Source organism: Melanotaenia boesemani, chromosome 16 (assembly GCF_017639745.1).
Source record: "Melanotaenia boesemani isolate fMelBoe1 chromosome 16, fMelBoe1.pri, whole genome shotgun sequence".
Taxonomy (NCBI): Eukaryota; Metazoa; Chordata; class Actinopteri; order Atheriniformes; family Melanotaeniidae; genus Melanotaenia; species Melanotaenia boesemani.
Genome location: NC_055697.1, coordinates 21349213 through 21373637, shown reverse-complemented (window position 1 = coordinate 21373637; position 24425 = coordinate 21349213). Strand labels below are relative to the sequence as shown.

General features: G+C 40.0%; 1 protein-coding gene across 8 annotated transcripts in view; it reads right to left on the bottom strand.

The window, feature by feature from the left end:
• Positions 1-24425, bottom strand: part of LOC121656166 (ankyrin-3-like) — a 129715-nt gene that overhangs the window by 17639 nt on the left and 87651 nt on the right. For 2 of the 8 annotated variants that reach the window (XM_042011236.1, XM_042011243.1), the window contains 15 exons: positions 21782-21854; positions 17565-17688; positions 14141-14243; positions 12728-12837; positions 11938-11970; positions 10902-11126; positions 10660-10814; positions 10220-10431; positions 9801-10008; positions 9410-9506; positions 7228-7456; positions 6136-6261; positions 5747-5869; positions 5179-5205; positions 3979-4060 (listed from right to left, as the gene is read on the bottom strand). In XM_042011236.1, the coding sequence (XP_041867170.1) occupies positions 3979-4060; positions 5179-5205; positions 5747-5869; positions 6136-6261; positions 7228-7456; positions 9410-9506; positions 9801-10008; positions 10220-10431; positions 10660-10814; positions 10902-11126; positions 11938-11970; positions 12728-12837; positions 14141-14243; positions 17565-17688; positions 21782-21854 (1927 nt within the window). Of the gene's footprint in view, positions 1-3978; positions 4061-5178; positions 5206-5746; positions 5870-6135; positions 6262-7227; positions 7457-9409; positions 9507-9800; positions 10009-10219; positions 10432-10659; positions 10815-10901; positions 11127-11937; positions 11971-12727; positions 12838-14140; positions 14244-16389; positions 16402-17564; positions 17689-21781; positions 21855-24425 lie in introns of all 8 variants that reach the window. The other 6 variants (XM_042011237.1, XM_042011235.1, XM_042011238.1 and 3 more) reach the window with 6 other exon arrangements.

The window sequence follows — 24425 nt, the reverse complement described above, 5'->3', positions numbered from 1 at the left end:
ATTTTCTCTGCAAAATTGTAGGATTCCCCCCTTAGCTCTGATAACTCATCCTCATTGTATTCTACAGATTGCTGGCTAAGTAGCTTTAGTGCTTTGTAAGAGTCATCTGCCATGAGCTGAGCTGAACTAGGACGACTATCTTCTTCCTGGGACATAGGTGTGTTCACTCTGGGGGAGTCAAGGTAGACTGGAAGTGACTCCTCAGGCTCTTCATCTTCTTGTCTACTCCCTGGGTAATAATACATTTCCTTTTCTGTTTGGTTTTTTGTTTCTCTGATAATGACTTCTGTTGGTTCGGTTTTATTGCCCTTTTCGATGTGAACCTCAATTATTCTTTCAACCTTAGGTTTGGAGTTGAGTTCATCAAGGACCCTCTGTGATGTTTCATCATTGCCAGACTTGTGTTCAAACAATCCTGCCAGTTCTCTAGATGGGTCCTTGCCTGACTGAAAAGCCTTCATTATGTCATGCACAGACATTGTTTCCTCACATCTCTCTGATGCCGTTTCCTTGCCTGGTGGTTTATGGTAGACCATTCTGGTGGTGGTAGTTATGTGAGTTTCCTCCTTTACCCTCATTCCTTTCCCCATTGGATCTTCATCAGGGCTAACTTTTACTGAATAACATTTATTTTGGTCTGGGGTTGGTGGAGATTGAATCTGATGGCTTTTAGAATCTGAATCAATATATCTGACAGGGTGTGCATCCTCCATTGCAAGCTGTTTGTCATCTTCTGGCTCATAGCTCCTGATAACATGGACAACCTCAGTCCTAGTTTCAGTAATCACTGGTGGAACTGGGATGTCTTGAAAAAGGGCCTTGGGACCCATGCCTTCTGCACTTTGTGGGGCAGAAGGTGTCCTCTCACTCCTGGTCTCAAACCCACTGTCTGAGAGAGGACTTTTGTCCTGTTCGTGTGAGATATCATCAGGGGATTCTAACACCGTTTCTGCTCCAAAAAGTGCATCTGCTACTTTACTGATTTCTTTGTCTGAAGGTGAAGACCGCATGTTTGTTGGGGGCATTTTCAGCTTGTGCTCCTGAACTGCTATTGTTGGTTTTAAGACTCGTTTCTGCTTCTCTTTGCCCTCTCCTTCTCTTTTGCCCTCATCTGCTTTATGCTTTGTGTCGTGCATTTTGGAGAAAGAGCTGCTGCCTGCATCATTGGCAAGGTAGTCAACCACTTTGGAGAGATTAAAATCTCTGTCAGGTATTATCTTGGATTTGGATTGAGGAACCACTGTCTCATATCTTGGTGGGTAGCTCCAGTTGCTGGGTGGTTGTTCAACTTGTACTTTTGAGAAGTGGATGTCATCCAAGGAAGCCCTTGCTGAGGAAGCCCTGCCATCTTTCCCAGCATCTTTGGTGAGGATTTCACTTACTTTCACCAAGTCTTGTTTTACTTTCTCCACAATCCGATATGGCTCCTCGTCTTCTATTTTACTCTCTTTGGGAGAATCAGACTGAAATCCTTTACTGGCTGTAGAATTTGGGTCTGTCTGCAAAATGGCTGACATTCTCATCAAGTCCTCTTTCATTTCAGCTACATCCTTCAGAATCTCTTGGCTGGATGACAGTGGTGACGCAGTGTTGGATTTGATCCCAGGTGAAAAAAGAGGGGTTTTGATGGGGGAAAGAGTTCTGGCAAAAGATGACTGAGAATTCACCTCAGCGGGCACAGTCTTTCTTGGAGACAGAAGAGCAGCAGCTGATTTGGACACCTCAGGTAACTTTTTAAACTGGGGCTCTGGCAGCACGTTAATAACAGAGTACACTGGAACAGTCATAGTACTGGATGTTACAGCTGTGGTGGCATTAGGGGGGGCTCTCAGAGAGGCATAAAGGGAACCAGAAGCTGATGATCTAATAGACTGATATGAGGATGATGCAGAGGAGGACAAGGACTTGAGGGTGCCATAGCCTGCAGAGCAAGAATTGAATGTCTTTTCTACCTCATCAAATGCTGCATTGACACTTGTAGTTGCAGCATTGGTGGTCGCTTGTATTCTCTCTTGCAGACTGCTGGTGAGAAGAGATGTTGGGGAAGAAGAGCGGTACTGTGTAGGCGACACAGTTCCATTGATCAGAGCTGCTGCGCTTGGAGGGGCATTGGATTTCAGTGGCGATGAAAGTGAGGCAAACAGGTTTCTTGCAGGAGAAGTGGCATCTGAGGCAAAGGAACGCACAGAAGAGAGACCAGGGACAGTTTTTATTGGTGAGGAGGAAGATGTTGTACCACTAGAGTTTCCCAGTATGGTCTTATATGACAAAGGAGAACCGAACATACTCAAAGAAGATTTGGGTGAGGATGGCGGGGTCAGGCCCATGGATGTTCTCTCAAGAAGAGGGTTTCCTCCTCCAGAGGCAGTTATAGGGGAGGTCCTGGCAGACAATGCTGCCAATCCTTTGACAGATAAAGGGTCTTGGGCACTTTTACCTGGTGAGGCCAGGGGACTGGAGGCAACCTGGACAGGGTACTGGGCTTGCTGGACAACAGTTTTTATGGGAGAGGAGATGGCTCTGTAAGATCGGATGGGAGAGGCTGTGTCACTAACTGACTTTACAGAAGAGGCAGGAGATCCAGGTATGTTGGTCTTGATGGGGGAGGCAGAGTTGATGGACCAGACAGACTTTAATGGAGAGGCAGAAGGCGTGTTGGATGACGAACTGGAGAGGGAGCCAAACCCGGACTTGGCTTGACTGGGGATGGCGACAGGAACAGGCGACCACGCCTGATAAGATCTCGTTGAAAAGACAGGTTTGTGAGGGTAGCTAGAAGGCTGTGTTCTCGGCGAGCTTCGATCAGATGTTTCTTCAACAATAATTTCAAATCAAAGCAATAAGTAAACATAAAATTAACATAAAATAATTTAAAATAAAACATAAAAACCAGAAAGAGAAAGTTGAGTCAGTCAGAAATGGAATTTTTCACAGCAGCAAGGCAAAATTTTACACATAAAATATAAGAAAGCCTCATATGGCAAGTGATTGTGGCTAAATGATAAAATACATCTGATTGAGAATGGAGTGAAGAAAAAAACAAAAATGACAAATGGTACAGATGACAAAGGAGACATGAGAACCAAATAATACAATTCCATTGACTTTTGATGTGCTCAATCTATTTGACTCCTAGCAATAGTGCCTTTGACTGTATGCATCTGATAAAATGTGTTATGCTTAATTCTGTATATTTTTAATGCCAGAGGACCCCACAAGTGCATATGATTAAAAAAGAAAAAAAAAATCACCTTAATTATTTAGTTATGCCTTAAAATATGAGGTTGCACTTCACAAAAATGTAATTTAGTAATTTATGTCCATCCAGTTTGCTACAAAACAAGCAAATTTGTCAGCAGTTACAGCTTTTTTTGTTACCAACAACTCTTAGGTCATACTTATGGAAATATTTTATACCTTTTCAAATTATATACAGCTGCAATGCAAAACTCTTGTTTGAGCACAGAGTCACTTTGCAGGAAATAAAGTTAATGCAAAGTGCAACCTGTTGAACATTAATATACACAGCCCCACACAATCATAAAGCCAATAAAAGAGTGAAATGGCCACTACAAAAATGAGAACAATTTAAAAGAATATCTTTTATTTAACATGAATGCAAACACTTTTCTCTCAAATGATACATAAATAGACAGATTGATCCACAGTGTTTCCACAAATGGAAAAAATAACATGACAGTCGAAACAGGGAGACATTTTTTTCCAACATGGAGTGGGTAAGCGAAGCGTAACACAGTAAACCACACAAATGTCTCATGAATGGCGGATGATGTATAAGCATGTGTCCGGTGGTAAGAATAAATGACTGATGATCATGTTTTGTCAGCTAGATCTCTTTCTATACTTATGTATATGAAAGAATCATGGAGCAATGGGACCTTCAGACACTAAAACTGATTGATAGCACAGCAATATCTCAACTCAAAAAATTGATTAAATTAAAAAAGGTGCACTCACTCGCTGCTGGGTCGGTCAAATAGCTGTAGCGCTTACGCAAAGCTAAGGAGGCAAAGGTATGACGTCTCTCTGGCTTTTCAGTCTGAAACAAACGAAAAAGAACAAAAAAGCTTTAACATAAAAAAATGAAGATACTGGGTTCTAAGCTATCAGTATTAGGGCAAACTATTAATATCAATTTAGATGTTACAGTGCACAGAATTAGTCCTGTTTTTAGTGGATCTATACATGCTGTTAGTACTAGCACATGGAGGTGCTGCAGGTTTGTTTTCTGGAGAGGAATGAACTGTTTCCCTGCACTTCTTCATTTGCTATATATGTTAATGTCCCTGACATGAAATAACTGCAAACTACATGTGACTTGTTCAATTCAGCTGCAAGCAGAAGCAAAGTTCAACTTCCAGTTAGGTCTGGTATGTCAAATTAATCTCTTCTTATCTTTAAGATACATTCCTCACTTCATTGTCAACTGGGATGTCACAGTAACCTCATTAAATTACAGTGAGTACAGTAGTGGAACTTTGTCAAATTTGCTATTATTATGAGGCACCATGAAAATCCTTGTATAATCAAATTGACTCTGATGTTTTGCTACTGTCACCAAAACATACAGCCGTTTGGGTCCTTATTTTTTCCACCGAAAGTGAGTGGACATATTTCTAGAAAATGTGGCCAAATTCTAAAATAGAAAAACAGAAAAATCTTCCAAGAAATGTTTCTGGCATGCAGTTGAGAGTGTCAGTGTTCTTGTCACACATAAGTCTGAAACACAGGGGAGAGGGGCAACCCCAAAGACACCAAAACAAGAAGCGGACAAATTAGAGTTATGGTTTCATTTTTAGCTGACAAATAATATCAGAGTCCCTATGAGTTAGTAGTACTAATAAGGTCCTGTTGAGCATGTATGGGAAGGAAGATAGAGATGAAAACAAGCTGAGATGCAGCACAACAGATTGCTCCGCGGGACTTGGTATAAAGACGAAGATAAATTAAAACAATTGCCATTCCCACTCATGCACTACATAGGTTCATTTTAATACCATCATAGCGGTGTTAAATGCAGTTAGCAGCATCTCACAGACTCTGTTACCACACAGAGACAAAATATATGCAACACGCATATTTAATAAAGCATCTGCATTAAAGCCAAAAAATGACGGAGAAAAAGCGGTTCCATGTGATGATGAAGAATCTGTTTACCTCATCATCAGGATCAGACTCCATATCCTGTGGTATTCCAAGATGCATTGCAGGAGAGGAGAGAGATGACACAATGGAGAGCAGGGAATTTTAGTGAGCAGGGAGGTGAAAACAGAAACTCAGGGGATGAAAATGGAGCAGCAAAAACAACAAAATGCATCAGAAAAAATCTATGGGATTAATAGAGAAAATGAACAAGCAAAATAACAAAAGCAAAAGCAAAATAATTACAGTTTCTTGTGATCAATCAACACCACAACAAACAAACCAATCAGAAGTATTGTTTTTCTTTTTGCAGACTTCTTGTGTGCCCACAGTGAGCCAGGCAACTGAACAAGGCAAGGTGTGCATGTGTGGCTGCGCGTGTACGTTGTGGGGTCTTATGACTGGCACAGGCTTTAACACTGATAGAAGACACAAGCAGCAGGCAGTCATCTCTGTGCCAAATGAGCCTCTGTGGTTTCTTTTAATGTCAGGACGGCATTGCTCTCGGCCTGGCAAATCTATTTACACGGAGATGAGATGATATGGCCTAACAGGATGTACTATTCAAATATGGTGAGCCTACCTTCTTGTGGGTTGGCAGTGTAATATTCAAATTGCATATTGCAGTCTGTGGAAGGCCTTTTGTGGATTTGGGCTCTCTCAGGAAGGAGAGACGGCCACATGGCTCCTGACCCATATCTCTGATCTGTAGGGATGGCAAAAAGGTTGCGTAAGCAGCTGAATGAAACTGCAGGTGAACACTGGAAGTCTTTCCTCCTTGCTTTAGAAGCAAAGTTGATACTGCATATGCACTATAAATAAGAAGAATCAAAACTATCTCTTTCACTTGATTTTGCGAACTATTGTCACACTATTTTCATTTTCTTTCAATGCAGAAACTGCATCAGAAACAAAAACCAGCTAACATGTCTGATGTATTTTACCAAAGTGATGGGGACAACATTTTAATACCTTCACATTGAATGGAAGTCTGTTTTCCTTGAAGGAGTAGAAGTTAAAAACCAGTTGCTGCCCACTTTTAGTGAGGGGTGACAGGTTGCCATAGCAATCCACATGGATAGGTTTGCCCTCAAGAACCTGCAGAAGTACATTGATAAAAAACTATATTATCACAGCAAAAGATACCAGGAAGTTTTAGAAACTAATATCATATTGCATTTGCCTCTTTCACACATGCACTAATTTCCATTGATCTGGTGACAACTGAACATGGTGGTCATGACTGAATGACCACCCTGGTGCTTTAACATAACATCTTACAGCAAAACTGTGATTAAGTTTGAGCTAATAACACATAAACATCACTTTCAGCATGGCAGGAGTGTGAACTGCTGCAGCCACATTAAAAGAGCAAGAAAAAAGTGTTTGAGCTGTAGCTTGTGTTTGAGCACCATGTTTGATCATATGTGAATATTTTTAACACTCCCATCCACCAGTGCTTTCTTTTTTCTTTTTTTTTAACAAAGCTTCATTCTTGTTAGCTTGACAATAACTTTTTTTGGCAACATGAAAATTCTGCAATTAAAAAAAAAAACTGTAAATATAGACAAACCTGATAGTTTTTTGAGGTGATTTAGCTTCTCTCAACAGCAGTGATGGTGATTAAAAATCACATTTTTTTTAAATTAATAGCAGTTATGTGGCTACACTACAGTGTAGGAAGGAGACATTTTTAGTTGTATCCATCCACCTCCACTGTGTTTCACACAAAAACTGCAAGTTTGGCATGCTAATATCTATTGTTATTTTGATGGAAAGGTTGTTGTCAGAATACTAATTCTATTAGGACTATTACATTATACCATAGTCCATCCACTGACCTTTTGAATGTGCTAATATTATGCACATCATGGTTCTTTCTGTCACTATCACAGGTTTGTGTAAATAAAACATGAGGAACAATAACAGAAAAGTGACAAATCTCTGTATACCATCACTTTAAAAGGTCCATGAATCCATAAGTGTAACTCAACTCATGTGTGAAAAGGGCTTTAGACTCTTCTACTGCAGAAGGGTGTTCGTATATCTACAGGAATGCATCACCTCAATATCTTTGCTCCGGGCCACTTCCTCAAAGTTTTCTTGCTGCTCCAGGGTTTTGTCCACCTTGTCGTCTGTCATGCAAAAGCAGCGCAGCCGAGCCTCAATGGCGTCATTCATCTTGGCGAACACCACAAACTTGGCCAGGTACGGCACGCAGATCAGCTCCCGGTATAACTGAGACGCTAGACTCACCGTCTCAGGAATCTGGTGACAGTCTGCGAGCCAGAACCTGAGGAAGAAAGATTAGAAACATGGAAAGAGGTGAAGAAAGTGGGAAAACAATGCAGATTTAAAAAGATGGAGTTTTTAATCATACATTTCATTAGGCTGCAGCTCTTTAGTGTAAGCAATCAGTTATCACAAGTAATAAGTCAGACAAGCTGTATTATATCTCTAAAGGTGGCCTCCAGACACATGATAGCTGTGTAGAAATCTAATTGCCAAAGGGAGCTCTGTTAATATCTAGCAGTGCACTTACCACATGACTCAAATCTAGCTAAGACGAGAGTTCATGACTTCCTGCACAGTAACCAAGAAGCTGCTAAAGTGAGATCAGTTTAGCTGAATTCCTCAACAATATATGACTGACTTACAGAATTGTCTGCAGCAACACACAGAAAAATACTTGTTTACAAGAAAATGGTCAGACAAAAAATAAAAAAAGACTCATAGGGGCTGAGTTATGACGAGGGCAAAACTGCTGCGCTATTTAACATTTGCTGCGCAGTTTTGCTCTGGTTATGTTTCTACGATTAGCGCCTGATCTATTAAGACTGCTCCTGTTATCATTTGCGGAGCAAACAGCAGTATTTAAATGAGGATTTAGCGGCGCTGTTTGCTCTGTCATGTAAGGTTCTGGAGAGCAAGGAAACCGCAAACGCAAAATTAACTTTTATCCGATAGAAGTTGAGACAAATAAAGGAGACAAATAAAAATATTGCGGAAGTCGAGGAAAAAAATCTAAATGTCACCAGAAATGCTGCAATATAGTTTCATATTCAAGTTCAATTTATTTATAAGGCACACTAACAACAACCTTTAGGAACCAAGGTATTGTACATATAAAAACATGCAAGGAACAAATAAGAAATAATAAAGGTTTAAAAGCTATAAAGAAATAATAATAATAATAATAATAATAATAATAATAATAATAATAATAATAATAATAATAATAATAATAATAATAATAATAATAAAAGACAGGCATGATAAAGTCTTTAAACTTATCCAGCAATTCTAATATTGCAACGCTGGATCGTCTCCACAATCCTCTTCTCTGGCATTCTAAATATATTAATATAATAGAAAAAAATGCATTATCTTAGTCGCCTTTCATGGTGTCTGTGCCTCCTCCTTAAAATTATTACTGCAGCCATTGCGCGTATACTGTTGTGCCAATTAGCACCTGCTTTTCAGAAACGCTATTTTTAGAGCAAACATAAACACCGCAAACTATTTGCGGGCTACATGAATCCCACTGCTGCTCAAACCAGATTTATTTGCATAGTCTCCTCCCACTAATGTGCACTTTCTGGCCGGAACGCCCATAATGCATATGCAGTAGCTTCAGAAACGCAAAGTGGAGAGCGGCGCAGTTTTGCCAGGATAACTGACGCAGTTCCATGTTTGCGGCTTTGATAGATAAGCTTGGGCCGATTTTAGCGGAGCAAAGCCGTCTGCACCTGTTTTAGTACACGCAAAGCGTTAATAGATCAGGGCCATAGTCTCATAGATGAGTTAGAGCCATCCAATTACATTTAGATTCAGACAAATGGGAGAATTTCCTCTCTTTATGTGAAAAGAGATGATGTGAAAAAATTGTAAAAATGTTCTCAGTTCAGTTGACAGCAAAATGTGATTTGAGCTTCCTCTCTTTTGCGATGCTTTTCAATATTTACTCCCAACTTCTTATTGTTTTTTGGTAACATACTGTCACTATTTGTCATGTCGAGACACCTTCTCTAGGAACCAAGGTCTTTCAGGGGGCCGTTCTCTCTGCCCTCTCTGCTCTGACTACATGAACCACGATTAGGCTTGTTACATACTCTGCGAGAAGTTTGCTCTTGTTCTTCAACACAACATTCTACTTTATTATTTAGACATGCTGTGACTATAAAATTGAATGATTTCTCTAAGATTTTTAAATACTTTCACCATATGCATTGTGTGTGTGTCTCACCTGGCCGACACATTTGTGGTGAAGGAGACACAGTCTGTTACAAAGGACAGAGGTGTGGTTCCTGTGATGTCCTCCCACTGTGCAGGTGAGGTTCCTCCTGTAGGAAACAGAGTCAGAATATGAACTATCTGTCCCTCCATCACAGCCTGTTGTTTAGCATTCATTCTTCCCATCCTTTGACCTTACCAGTTCATAATTCTCCCTTCATAATTAGCGGGAATTTAAGTTGTAAACAGGCCTGAAGAGGCCACCGCGATCCAGTTCAATTATTACAACAAGCTTATTTTGACATAAAAGGGCTCAGTTACTTGTAACTAGTCCAGCAGAGGCTGTTTGGCTAGAAGCAACACAGAGATATTGTCATGCTCTAGTTCTCCGTAAGTCTACTTGCCTGTGATGCTGCAGAGCAGACGCAGGCATGGTGCAGAGTCGCCTCGGTGACCGCTGGGATGGCCTTCTGCCGATCTAGGTGGAACGGGGATCGTCATGGTGATCGGCTTGTGAAACTTTCTCCTCCGGGGCTCTACTGTGACGATTGGGCTGAAGGTGGCCCTGTTTCCGAGGACCGCCCTCACCATTTCATCTGGTACAGGCTGGGCCTACAAAGAAACAGTGGAAACCAGAGAATGACAAAAGATTAAGACTGAACTTTTAGCCAGCTGAGTAAACTACTCAGTCAGAGCTTTCTTGAACATTCAATGTAATCTCAGGGATCTCAGGTAGAATGAAATATTTACAAGTCAGTGAATGGCATTTGCAAAGAAATAAAAAAGGCTTGAATTTAAGCTGATTCAAGAAGTCCTTGTATACCTGCAGGCCAACTCGAATTCTTTTGGTGAGAGCCCCCTGTGGGAATGAGGCCTGGACCATGGATACAGTGCTGCAGGACAGTATGCCTCCGTCAGGACCCATGTGATTAGACTCCTGCGTGATCCTTGACACTACAGCAAAATACTGTGGAAAATCTCTGGTGACGATGCGGCAAATGCGCTTCTTTTCCAACTCAGCAGGACTGTCCAGCTCTGTGTTAGAGAGTATTTTCAGAAATGTGGTTTATGACATTCTACTGTCTTTTTTTTCCAATAAGTCCACAAATATAAGTTTTAATTATATAAATGAATAAGAAAGAATGAGAAAACTGGTTTTCTAGGACAAGTACAAGCTTTCCTGAGTGATTAAGTTCACCTTCACCCATTGATTTATGGCTGAAAAAAAACCCCAAAACAAAACAAAACAAAACAAATCTTTACCTTCATCCATTCCAACAAGCAGCTCAGTGAGGTCCTCTGGTCTGGCATCAAACTGGTGCTCTTTCCAGGTGTCACCATTATCACTCCTCAACACAATCAACTCCCTTTCTTTCCCTCGCATTGAACCAAAATGAGGAATCTCAACAATCACAGGACTGAAAGAGAAAACAGAATTTAATGATTAATTGGCTGTTCTGAGGTAATATTTTGATAAACTCCTAATATCCTGTTAAAAGGCCTACCCAAGGAACTGAGCGCCAGCAGGTCCGACCTCCACCAGCCGGCTGACAAGGCCCTCCCCCTCCACCATAGGTGGGGGATAAGCCAGCTTGTGCCTTTTGGCCAAGCGACAGGTAATGCGTGTGGGCGCAGTGCACTTCCTGGGAGGAATGATGATGCGCATGCCGTTGTGGCGGCTGCCTCTCATGGAGCCACCACGGGCATCCACCATGAAGCTGACAAGGAACCTGCAGGAGGAAAAAGAGTGACGTCAGAGGAAAACAAGACAAATTAGAAAGATAGACAGAAGCCATGGACACAAGTGAAAAGGACGATTCCCATGCTGTGATCATCGTACACCCAAATAAAGTACGGAAAAGAGAGAAATTAACAAAAAACTAAACAAAACAAAAAAAGAACAGAGACAGGAGGAAGGACGATAGAGAAAAAAAAAGATGCTTTGAGCTCTGAAACTTGCCAGTTCTCACCTTCAGCTGCCATCAAACATCATCTGAAACTAAACAGGGTGCTAATGAAGTGGCAGAAAGTTTAGTTTCCAGTTTTGAGCCTGAAGGTGAGACTGCTGTCAAAGATTCAGTCCCTCTAAAGTAGCATTCAGTGATCAAATATTAAGCACTTCTCACAAATGTTTCACCAAGAGTAGGTTAATGTGACTGCTGCACTATTCTTGTTTTGGCATCCCATTAATATAAGAAATATGAGGTAGGATGAGTTTATGTGAAGGCATAGAACAACTCCCACTACAAGTGTTGGTTTTTCTACATTATCTGCTGTAAACAGCAGAATCCTGAAAGATTTTGTGGCAGATTTAGTCTTAATGTGCACTGTGAAAAAGAGAGAGAGAGATGGCACATAAATGAAACTCCCAACACACTTCTAATATCTAGGAAGTGCAGATGAAAGACCAGACCACACAGATGAGACGAGCACAGACTGGAGAGAGAAGAGACAGATGACGAAGTGAGAAGGAGACAGAGGTGGAAGAGGGGGTGACATCACTGCGGCATCATGGGTGTAAGCAGCAAACTCAGTCATCACCTGGAGTCATACTGAGGGAGCGGGGAGGAGAGGCTGCAAAATAAACAAATGGAGACAATGCAGGAGGCAAACCCCCAGAACCTAGTTTTAGTATCAGATTTTCACAAGTACTATTGGGATCTCTAATGTCTACTGAAGATAAAAGAGGACAAAAAAAACACAACAGAGGAAAAAAAATCAAGGATGACGTATAAATAAGACAAAGGACAAAATGACAAAATAATATCTACACATACAATCGCACAAGAAATAATGAGGCAAAGATACATAACCAAAAATGGACATAATAGATCCCAGTATTTAATTTCCGAGTAACACCAAAGTAATTCTCATTGAAGCTCTGTGCAACGACAGCTCAGTTTATTTAAAACAGACGTTAACATTTTATGATATCATATATTCAAAGTGTGTGCATGACATGAAAGCCGCATTTTTATCAGTTTATACAAAAGAAACGTTTAAGCCATTGTACCATGAGCTCCCACAGAGCCTGTAGTGTGTTTGTGTAATGATAGAAAAAACACAGTGTCAATGCACTCTGGGGACTTCTGGGCCATGTCTGAAGACTTGTGGTATGATAAGTATGTTTTTGTTGCTGTAATGTAACTTGTTAAGCAGCAGCACTGCAGAAATCCCACAGCCCTACATCTTGTCTGCATCAGTGCCACAAGCTTTACTGAATATTGACTATTTGTGAGGGGAGAACAAAAGGCAGCACATTGGTTTTAAGCAGTGGTTACAAGGATGTGCATGCAGTATTTGTGTGTGTGAGCATGACAGCTGCTCTTACCCGGAGTGAATGGGGCTGGACACAGTGTTGTGGCTGTGGTCCATGGTGTCTGGAGTCCAGCTGTAGCGCCGCATACACTCCGAACTGTAGTCTCTGGTCACAGCAAGATGCTGGAAGACGAGGATCCAAAGATAAAGGTTAAAAAATGGAAAAAGAGATAAAACAGTAAGGAAAAGTGAAGAAAATGAACCAAAGTGGAATAAAAGAAACAAAATCTAAGACTTCATCATTATAACAGTTACAGAAATTACCCTCCCCTCTGTTTTCATGACCATCCTGCTATAGATGGAATGGAACATTTAGAGCTTGTGTTTCATTTGCTCACAGTCTCAACACAGTTGGGGCAAAAAGAAACAAAATATACTGGCATACAGTAAATCAGGCCAAAAATAAGCTTTGATACATCTTTAATGTGAAAACTAAATCATGGAATTCATGTGCACCGTCCAGAGCATTGGAACAACTACAACCTAAAAACAGCAGTGAAGAAGACACAAGACTGGCATACACCCAAAACCAACAATACAAAAACACAAAACTCCAAAAGAATGGAATCTGAGTCACTGTGACAGTGAGTGCAAAACAGATGAATAAGTCAGACATCCACCAACATCTATACCTTATTGAGTGGGTCAACCAAGTAGGAGATGTCTTTACAGACACTCTGAAGCTTAAGGGAGAAGAAAAACAGTCCAGAAATCAGGTTGGGAAAACTGTGTGGTCTTATCAAATTAACTATAAATAAAATAATAAAAATAATTATAAAATAATAAAAATAAAATAAAAATCACCCCATTATACTAATGATTGCACTGACATGGCTAAAACAGACCTAACGTAAAGTTTCAGGTACATACAATTAAATGTAAAGCTCACGAGCATCAGAAAAACTAAAGTATGTTTTGGGGTTGAGATATATGCATTTTTTTGTGGCTCTCTTCAATTCAGACTAATTGGGGATATTGAATTTAACTAAACACAGCAAATATGGTTTATTATGTGAGCAGCTACAGTTTCTGTTCCTGCCTCGGGCCACAAGCACGATCACTGGAAAGGCAAGAAGAGTTCTGCAGACAGCTGCGGTTTTTTTACGTGAAAGCATCGGGGGGGCCTCCCAAAGCCCTTAGGTTTGAATAAACTCTTCGTCAAGGTGCTACGCGCTCACCCTCAACACTTCCAACACATGCATGGCTAACACTCCTGCTCTCTACATTAACATACCCAGCCTGTGTTATGATTGGGCCACCGGTAGAAAAACAAAACACTAGAAGTGACAGGCATTCATCAAGAACTGGAACAGTCAAATAGAGACACCAAAGAAGGAAATACGAATGTTGGCATAGAGAAAATATTGAGTACAGAGGATGACAAAAGGTTAAGAAATAATATAGAAGAGAATGAGCTAGACCTTACCGTGTCTTTTGTTGGGGCCAGAATCTCCTCAATCATCATACTGTCTCGTGCATAGGAGCTCCGGTTGAGTGTGTTGGACCTATCCGAACTGAAGGAGCGGAGGCTACAGGTTACCATGCAGCCCAGTGCCACAGGCAACAACAAGTGATGGGCAGGGGGACACGCCATAAAACAAAAAGCAAGGAATCCATTACTACATGCAACCTCCAGGGAACCAGGATTCATTCACTGGACAGAGAGCCCAGTAGTCAAAAGGAAAATAGAGAGAGGCGGAAAGAGTCCGCAGAGAAAGACGAATAAGATACTGTAGCAGGTTAATCAGAGATGGAAATGAGAGTAAGCTCAGTTTGTTTGCACTGAGATAAAGGGAACGAGGAAGAGAAAGATGAGTTGTGGGCAGCCAAAAAAAATATTTCTAATAGAAGATGTGGTAAGTGTCCAATGAACATGTAAACTAAGTGTGTCTAAATGATGAAATGCGAGAGATACAGATTGTACATATATGCACCTTAATGGCAGGTGAGAGTAAAAAGTTCACAAATTAGTAAAGGTAACAATAGAAAAGAAACAAGATTAAAACATCTGAACTGTTAAATCTGTTTTAATGTCAATGACTGAGATATCTTTATTGTAAGATTACTAGACCTAGGACTGTGTTTTGAGGGAGTAAAATCCAGGAAAAGGGGAAGCTGGTCTTTTCTATCTGTTTTGCTGCAGTCTGCTTTATGACTGCACGGTGACGTGTGCCTATTTTTGCAGCCTCAATGCAGTGCCGTAGATTCCTCTCAGCTTTTTTTTTCTTATGCTGTTTTTGCTACAGTGGTTCAATCAGTGTAAAAGATCCAATAATGTCTGAATGAGTGCAGTTCTTGTGTGCAAAGGTGTTAAATGTTACACATGAGAAGAGGCTTTTTTTGTATGTTTATGCAGCTTGGAAAATGGTTTAATGCCCATAAACAAAGCTGACAACTCTGTGCTGTATTTGATCAGAGTGAATTCTGTATGTGTGTATTGATGCGCCATGTGTGAGAGTGCAAAGTGGGGGTGGGGGGGCGAGGGGGGGGAGAAATTGCAGAGCTCAGCGGGTTTGAGTGGGCACACTATTCAGCAGAGAGAAGCCCTTTATTCAGCAGAGCCTGCCTACCACATGGAAGTTACCAAGCAACTCTGTACAGACTGAATGGACTCGCTGGCATGACAGCACCCCCCCTCCTCTTCTGTTCTCACCCGGACCCTGTTTGTTCTTCACAGCTTCCTCCTCTTTCTAATTCTGTACATCCTCCTCTCTTCCCTCGACATCCATCTTTCCTCTTCTAGGTTGTGTATTATCTCTTTCTGGATGTGACTCTTCCTTATTACTGCCTTTTATTTCCATGTCAGGATCATGTTGTGACTGTACTGTGCAGTTCCTTCCAAAATCCACTGAAAAAAGGATTCTTTTACATTTTTTTCTATTACCCCATTGTTCTCTACCACTTCCATTCATTTTGCTGGTAATCACCCAGTTTGTATAACTGTAAACTACATTTTCAATTTTTTTTAATTTAAAAGAGCTGCACATATGCATTAGTGCTCTTATAGTTTTTGGCTGCCATGTGGGTGTGGACTCACAAAAACAACTGTTGACAATTGAGCTATTGTGCATCTGTGCGAGTGTTTTCTGAATGCATCCAAATGTGTAAAATCAGGCTGTTTTTCCATCTCTGCAAACCATCATTTAACAGCGAGAATCATCCTGAAAAATTCTGGACAGCTCCAATTACTTGCATGCAGACAGAGCGGATAAGAGATGTGGATTATCCAAACAATGATGTGTTTGATCCCTGGAAGTTACACTTAGTGGCGCTTCAAACATAAAGTGCCACATCAAAAAGTTAGCGGGATTAGTCCACACAACTCAAACTGAAGAAAACCGCTGCTGTTGATTTTCTCATGTCTGTTCCACACCTGCATCAAAAAAATTCCCATTCAGACTGCAGACATGATGACTTTTGTTAGAGTGGTGAAAAAATAGGCTTATATAGAGTGATGATCTCAAAATACAACCGCAATAACGTGACAAATACACCATCACACGTAGAAAACCAGGAACACTGAATAACAACAATGAGCAATGAATGACTCGTGGTTTGGGTTGGTGGTTTTACAGGTGCAGGGGTTGGGGTTTGGATCTAGGGTGGAAAGGGAGTGACACAATTCACAGCTAATGGTTCCTACTTCTACTACTACAACTACTGCTCTTTTCTTACCTGATTCTAGGGCTAGAATGAGAGACAGGGTACAGGAAGACGAGAAGAAGAAGAACAAAAGAGAAGAGTGAAAAGCAAAGTATTTGGAAAACATTCAAGCATGATGTGGCTCTTTTTTTTATTATATGACACTGATGCTGTGATTTTGCATGGTTGCGGTACAACTAAGCACTTTTTTTTCACTGTTTACATGACTGTGTTTGTGTATATTCAGCCCAGAAAAAGCAAACCATGCAATGCAGATGTCACAAACAGAAAGGTAAGGAAAAGCAAAGATCTTGCTCAGCAAAGTACAGTGATACATTATTTGATATATTTCACAACACTCATGTAAAGAGAAATGTCAAATTTTATAATCAGTTGTAACTTAAAAACTGCTCCTTTAAACTTTGGAATTACAGAGAAGCAGAATAATATTTTATGTTGGAATAACACAGTTATATGTGGTACTACAAAATCTTTAAATGAAAGTAGGACAGCCAATCATAAACAGTGATAGCAATAAAATCAAGAGTCAAACTTTTCCATGTGGTCAATGTCACATTTTTTAGATTATTTCAATAACAATGCTGTTTCCAGTACACATCAACCCATCAAGAAAACTTGTTTACATGGAATCTATCCATCTATTTCAGCGTTTCCCTTGTCTGATGTCCCTGCTGATGTTAGCAGCTTCCTGTAACAGTTACTGTTGTTTTGTTTTATCAATCCAGCCATCGCAGTGCATCTGCCATCTGTCACTGTGGCAACAATACACTCTAATGTGCTTTCACTGCAGCCTCCTAGTTTTCCACAACACACTTTCTCCCTCTATTTTAAACTGTAGTTGAATTCTGTTTTGCAGCTGCTCACTCAAAGAGCCAGCTCATACCTCTTGTGTGAGCCATTTGCAGCTTTTGCTTTGGTTTTGAATGAGGTCACAAAAAACGCTGAATCATTTTGTCAGGTTGAATCAGTGGATGGCAACTTTCCAACTACTTTCTCTGATGATTTCCGTTTCTGTTCAGATATATCAGATCATCTTTTTCCGACCAACATGTAAGAAATATCTTATATAGGATCATAAATCTGTGTTAAGATGATCATAGCATCAGTGGAGAAAATGATGTCACAAATTTTAATTGACTCAAGGGAGAGGGGAAAAAAAGAGTTTGATTTGAATGACAGGTGCCTACCTGGCTGAGCGGGCTCCTATGCTGAAACCCATGTAGCCTTCCTGAGGGAGGGAGTCATCCCCCAGCTCTTTAAGGTCCTGAGGCCGCAGGTATTTGTCCGTGTCACCGGTCATCGCATCCTCACCTGGTGGAGGGATGAAATCATAACATCCTCCTGTTAACTTCTAGAGAGGCGATGCGGCACTCCAGGGATGAAAAACAAGCCCTCAGTGCCAACATCGATCTATCTCTTGTTTGATTTAAGTAATGATTGAGGGCCTTGGATAATTATCAAAGCCACTATACTGAAGCCAAAACATCACTGCAACCAAGTGGCCAGCCGCAACTTTTTCTTTTCAACCATTAATCAGACTGTGGCACGACAGCGTGAAACGCAGCAGTGGAGATGTTCTGTTTATAAGACTAAATGCCATCGGAGGCAGCGGTACAGCCACTTTGCGGTACATCTGGAGCTCTCTTGTAAAACCAGGCGCAGCTCTTTACACGACACTCACACATAGAGCACAGCAGAGGGTTTAACAGGCACTCAAAGCCTCAACATAACAAGCAAAACATGACAGAAAGTTCAGAACCGCAACGCACCTCGATCGGCGGACCGGTGAACGATGACACGCCGGTCAATGTAGCCGCCGGAGCGGCTGTAATGTTTCCCCTTCTCCCTCATGTCCGGCTCTGTCCTGCCTGCAACACTGTGCTCCTTCACCGCAGCCCCTCCCCCTACCTTCAATACTGCCGCACTCCGATCAAACATCACCACCGGCGTCAAGGCAGACGGCACGAGACACGACCGTTTCCGGTGTCAAATTTCAAAATACAACGTACCATGAAAGCTGGTAAAATCAATGGCATACAAAGCCTTTTATTTAGGTCACATGTTACTGGCTCACGATTAAAATCCCAGATAGCAACGTCTCATTTTCAGTGTTTATAAATACAGAAGAAACAAATACATATAATACATATATATAATACATACAATACATTTAAAAGTGCAAAATCAACATAAGTAGGTTTCCCACGAGGAAACATTGAAATACATGTCTAATACACTGGTATAATAACTGTCCTGGTGATCTTGAGACAGTGAAGTTTTATTTTAAACAGGCCTACTTAACAACAACGACAATTAAAGGCTAAACTTTTGAGTTTTCAATTCCTGGTATGTTCATGTAAAACACTTTGATGAAAGGTGGTCTATAAACTAATACGTTACTTTATTAATCACATTTTACAACCCATTATTATGGGTAGCCTAGAGAGCATGTATTTTTTATTTTTTTTTGTTAATAAAAGCGGTCAGCCTGCTAGAAGTTTTAAAGCTGCCCCCGTTTTCCAAAGTTCTACAAACAAACAATCAACCAATCACACTTTAAATGTATAAGAGCCTATCAAACATTCAACTAACTAACTAACTAAAAGCTGACTTTACTCTCATGGTAAACTGGCAGTTGCACTTCCGGTCTACAAAAAAACAAAACAAAACAAACAAAAAAAAAAACATCTCATTCAAGCTCAGATACACACACACTCCTGCTGTAGCCTACTATATTAAAATGAAGCATCTTCTGGATAATAAATTTCCCCATTTGTGCCCCGCTATAAATAAAAAAAAGAATCCCCTGTCATCCCCTGACACTCAGCTGATTGGCAGAGAACTAAAGATAGTTTAAGTTAGGTGAAAAAAATCTTTAACATCCAACCACGAGCTCTCACGTCATTTAACTTTTCCCCTCTGTCGATTTATTCTCTGTCTTCCTCACACAGGCTATTCAAACTTCCTTTGATGATTCTTTGACGACTTACCTTTTTCAAAAGCAGCCATACTGATCACAATCCTATTTATTTATCCTTGGCGATTTCCGTTTCTCTCGAAATAGCCCGCAAACGGTATCCGGATTAAATCGAAGATCCAATGAAAACTAAAGACAACCAAGTAGCCAGGTCCATTCAGAGCCTGATGGAAAAAGTTGCCCCCTCTTCACCTCTCACTCAAATCCATTCCAGCCAATTTGCGCTTTTTGTAGCTGCTGTGGGCGTCTCTGCCTCTTTTTCCCCGTCGAGAAATAAAATCCAAGATCCTTTTAAGTTTTTAGTTTTTTTTTAAGTTTTCCTTGCTGCAAAACTGGACACGACACCAAGCAGAAACATTAGAAGTCAAAGCCATCTGACCACAACGGGGTTAATTCCCCTGCAGGCGGCTCAGAGAAAGCTCATCTCATTGGATTTAAAAAAAAAAAAAGAGCGAGAGTCTCCGTGAGCCCCTGGCTCAACAACATTCACAACAAACTCTGGCCGAGGAGCGTCACTGGAAGTGTTTAAAGCTCTAGGGAGGGCACAGTCAGCTGACAGGTCTTTTGGGCAAATGCCTGAGAAACTCACTGGAGGAGGCAGTCAACAGAAAAGAAGAAACGCACAGAGCATTCCTCTCGTTTTTCTTCCTCTGCCGTAGAAGTCAACGAGGAAGCCTGGCTGCATGCAAAACTGGAGTAATAATGATGAAATAAGCTATCAAGAACATGCATCATTTTGCCATTCTGTAAGATTCTTGAGCAACAACCCTTTGCAGCTCTTCCCACTACATGTTGCACCAAGCGAATAACACTTGCACAAGAAAAAGTGAGTTGATGAGCAATTATGCAAGAGACAGGCATGAGCCAGCTGTTGTAATACCATCTTCACAATGTGATTACAGCAAACCTCAGCAATAGGTTAAGTTTTTCCCTATAAACAGTGCAGTTAGTGGCTACAAATGTGTAAAAAGCATGAGATGAGCTTGTGTTTGCAAAAGGGCAAGCCACAAACACACAACCAGAGAGAACAGCGACTTGTCCCACTCACTCCAACCAGCAGCTTAAAAGGATTGGCCTCTCCATATAGGATTAAAGAGTCATAGAAAATCTTTACTAACGCCTTTAAACACACCTACATAGACAGATAGAAAAGAAAAAAGAAGAAAAAACCATGGAAACAAGCGCAAGCCTGAACTCAGCCAACTGAAGTCAGTCTTTCAGGCTGCTGTGTGACTATCAAGGCCACAGCTCACTGCTGATGAATTATGTACACTGAATAAACAGTTTATGTGCAGAACATGAAGCCATGGGTCCAGTTATTTATAATTTGTCCATAGCTGTGATAACACACTAAGCCAATGAGGATATTTATCATACAGCTCTAAAACAAGCTCATCAACTATCACTTGATATGCATGTTGAGTCTAAGCTGTAACACCTGACAAAGAAACTCCACACCGCCCCGTTCGTCCCCTGAGCAACGGCCCACGAACAAGCTCATCAATTTTGCAAGCATGTTGGCTCTGTGGTTCCAAAACAAAGTGAAGAGTGATGTGTAAACTTGGTTCTGCAGAGGTACAGCAGATATTCTACTGCTGTCAATGTTGCTGCTAATGTTACATAACTTAATTTTGCATACAGCATGACAAGATTGACAAGAGGCTTTTTTATGCTCTCACATGTTTGGAAGGAACTTAACGTTTCTTTGATGAGGAGAATCAGGCAGCATAAGACTAAAATATGTATTTTTGAGATCCAGTAGTTTCAGCTTGAGTACAGAAAAAGGACCGGCTGGGTTCAAGGCTAAAGCTTAACAGAATTGATTGTTTTCTGATAAATTTCCTGAAATAAATTTGCAAAGGGTTAGATTTTATTATAACTAATGATGGAAAGCTAACAGAGAACTTTTCTGACTGATCCTCCTCTTGCATGTGAGTAGTTTTATTACAAGTGTAAGCATGATTTAACAGGGCCTCAACATCTTAACACTAACATACAAACCACAGCACTCAAATGGAAAGCATGATTTTTAGCTATAATCGGAATATATTATGCCATTCTTGTTAAATTGAACAGCAAAGCTGAATAGTAGTAAAGTAAAGGCTTGACTACAGATAACTTAGCAGGGGAGTTCTACTGACATTTGCTATGTTAATGGAAAGCAAACAAACAACAGAACAGCAGCTTTAAACTGGTGACAAATACCTTCATCTGAAAAAGAATCTTCTTTGAGAATTTCTGGCACATTGGCCCGAACTGTGTGGTTTGGATACACATACAGTTAAACATGCACATGAATGGAGCACACAGCCAATGGAAACCATGCAAACAAAATGAAAATGTCTTCAGTTATTCATTCATTTGTTTATTCAACACTCAGCATATGGAAATGAGAGTAAAGAGACATTTTCAGAACTTTTCACATACCTTCATCGTCTGACATGTCAAGGAACTCATTCATGGTCTCTGGGACGTTGATTTTGTGTTTTTCTGATGCACTCTGCAAAGAAGATAAGATATGCTTAAAACTATTTAAATTGTGGACAAACTTTAAGCCAGTTAGATATGAACAGCCCTGAGCCACAAAGCTGATGCAATGCTTTCAAGTGATCATATTAAATGTCACACACCACAACAGACTAAAAGGATTGTTCTTCATGTTTTTAAAGCAGTAAATAACACAAGTTCCCGTCCAGCTCACTGCACACTTTAATGCTGACTGTGCACTGCTGTGAGGAAAAAAATCAGGATGTACCCTCTAAGGCCCAACCCATGAAAAAATGGTAAGAAAAGTCAAATTTTTTTAAATATGAGGTCTTTATTTGGCCCTGTAACAAATGTAACAAAAAAAAAAAAAAAAAAAAAAAAACATTTTTTGGGGGGAGGTATCTACCATTTATTACCATGTGATAGTTTAAAAATATTATAATGTGGTTTTCTGCTTCTGGGTATCTATTAGGGGACAGAAGACAAGTATCAGATTGTGTTCAACAGGATTTTGAGCAAAGTTTATACCATAAATTGAAGCAAAATGTCTCAGAAACTGTATGTAACAAATATGTCAAGTGGGGCTATTATGGGTCAAGGAAGGGTACAGTATGTTAAATATTATTTACTTGAAAATTATAATATCACCTGCAGCTGAGACATCTGTCTTAGTGAGTATTTTGCCATTGGCATATTAACCAACGCTAAACATTAACTTGTAGAATATTTTTTAAAGAGGATGTTGAACTTGCACCAGAAACAGTCTTGTTGTTGTGTGCAGCATGTACTCTGTCAAAGCAGGAAGTAGTGATATTGTATGTTTTCATTTTTTTAACCCACATAACTGGCTAAAAAAAAGGATCCACATGCTGCAATTCAAGTTTCACAAGAGACATAAACCCAGACCTCTAACTGTAAGGAAATGACCTTAATCTTTAAGTTACACCACTTGTGATTGTACTGGATCCTCAGCGACCGCTTTCTCCTGTCACCTTTTCATCATCCTGCTGTATCTCTTTCCATCTGTCTTCCTCACCCTTCTCCTTCCTCACGCACGTGTGTTGATAAGATCACTGTTTGTGACCCCTGCTAAATGAAGAGAAACCTTAAGCTCCAATCTGAGCCTTCTTTCTGTCTCTTAATCAGGGCAACTTCTCACATGTGACGCAACGTGACTGACTGACTTGCCAGCTAATTTGCAGTATTTACACACTAGCTTCATTTACAGAATGCCTGGCCAAGGTTTTAGTTCAGGTAAGGAGTTGGTCTTTCAATTTTTGTTAAGTACAACTGCTTGATATCTCACACTGCAGAAGTTTTACTTCTTCTGTTTGCTCATGTGAAATGTATAAGATTCAAAATACAAAAACACAGATCTTTATACAGAACTGTAAGTCACTCATGACTTATTCAAAAACAATGAAAAAGTCAAAAATCCCAGAATTGAACTTATTACTGATTCAGCCTTTGATGGATAATGCCATTTTGAACATTTATTAAATAAGTTTATCAAATTTTTTTAAATGAAATGTGACATTTAAACCCATTGGTGAAGGTGTTTCTGTTTGGTAATGTTGATATAAACTTTTGAAAGTTTCAAGTTAATTTTTATACATTGAAGAAACAAATAAAATCAATAACTCCCTATAAAGAAGAAATTCTAAATGTCTTTTGTGTTTTAACATAATCACAAAAATAACAAAAAAAAGCAAAAAATTATGTTATTCATATTTCAACATTTTTTACCAGTATGTCACAGTTAAAGTATATTCTGAATACTGGACTAAGTTAAGGTTATTTGTCTTTAATTAGTTTTTAACCATTGTTTTAACAAGCATGGCCTGGCCGACATGGCTTTAATGTTTTACAAATACCTACTATTACTGCTGTAGTTTACAATAGGTAATAATGACCCTAAAGAAATTTACTGCACTTGAACATAAGTATGTCTAATTCATGCTATGTTACTGAGGCATGTAAAGTCAGCAGATCTTTGGATGCAAGACTCTTTTGAACTTGAATAAATATCTATAAGAATAAATAGAGTATCAAATTAGTGATAGACCAGGGTTTGATGCAATTATGGATTAACTGCTGTGATGCTGGAACTGATACCTAAAAAAATGCTGGTTTGAAGTTTTCTTGCTTTCAGTATGAGTACATTGGGTTATACACTATAAGGTCAAATTAAACTAAATTGAACAGACTAACCCTTTATCTAATTTTCCAATTTGTTCAGAGAGGTAAGAGGAGGAGGGGGCAAGAGCAGGCACGAGGTAATAGGCATTGTACAAAATGATGTCTTTGAGTCAGAGCCAACGTTAGATAAATATTTAAGAAGTATGACAGCTGACACATCTGCATCATGTAATCATTGTTTTGTTACAGCACATCTATCAGCTGAGATATACACGTTTTTCACAAAATACATTTGCCTTTTGACGTCATGGATGCTGTCAGACTTTTTGCATAGGATGCATCAGCTTATCCTCACTTGTTGCTCCACCACCAAGCCTCCCCTCTCCTTTAGCCAATGAGTGCATTTTAGGATTTGAAGCATCCTTCAAATTGTTTGGCTGTGAAA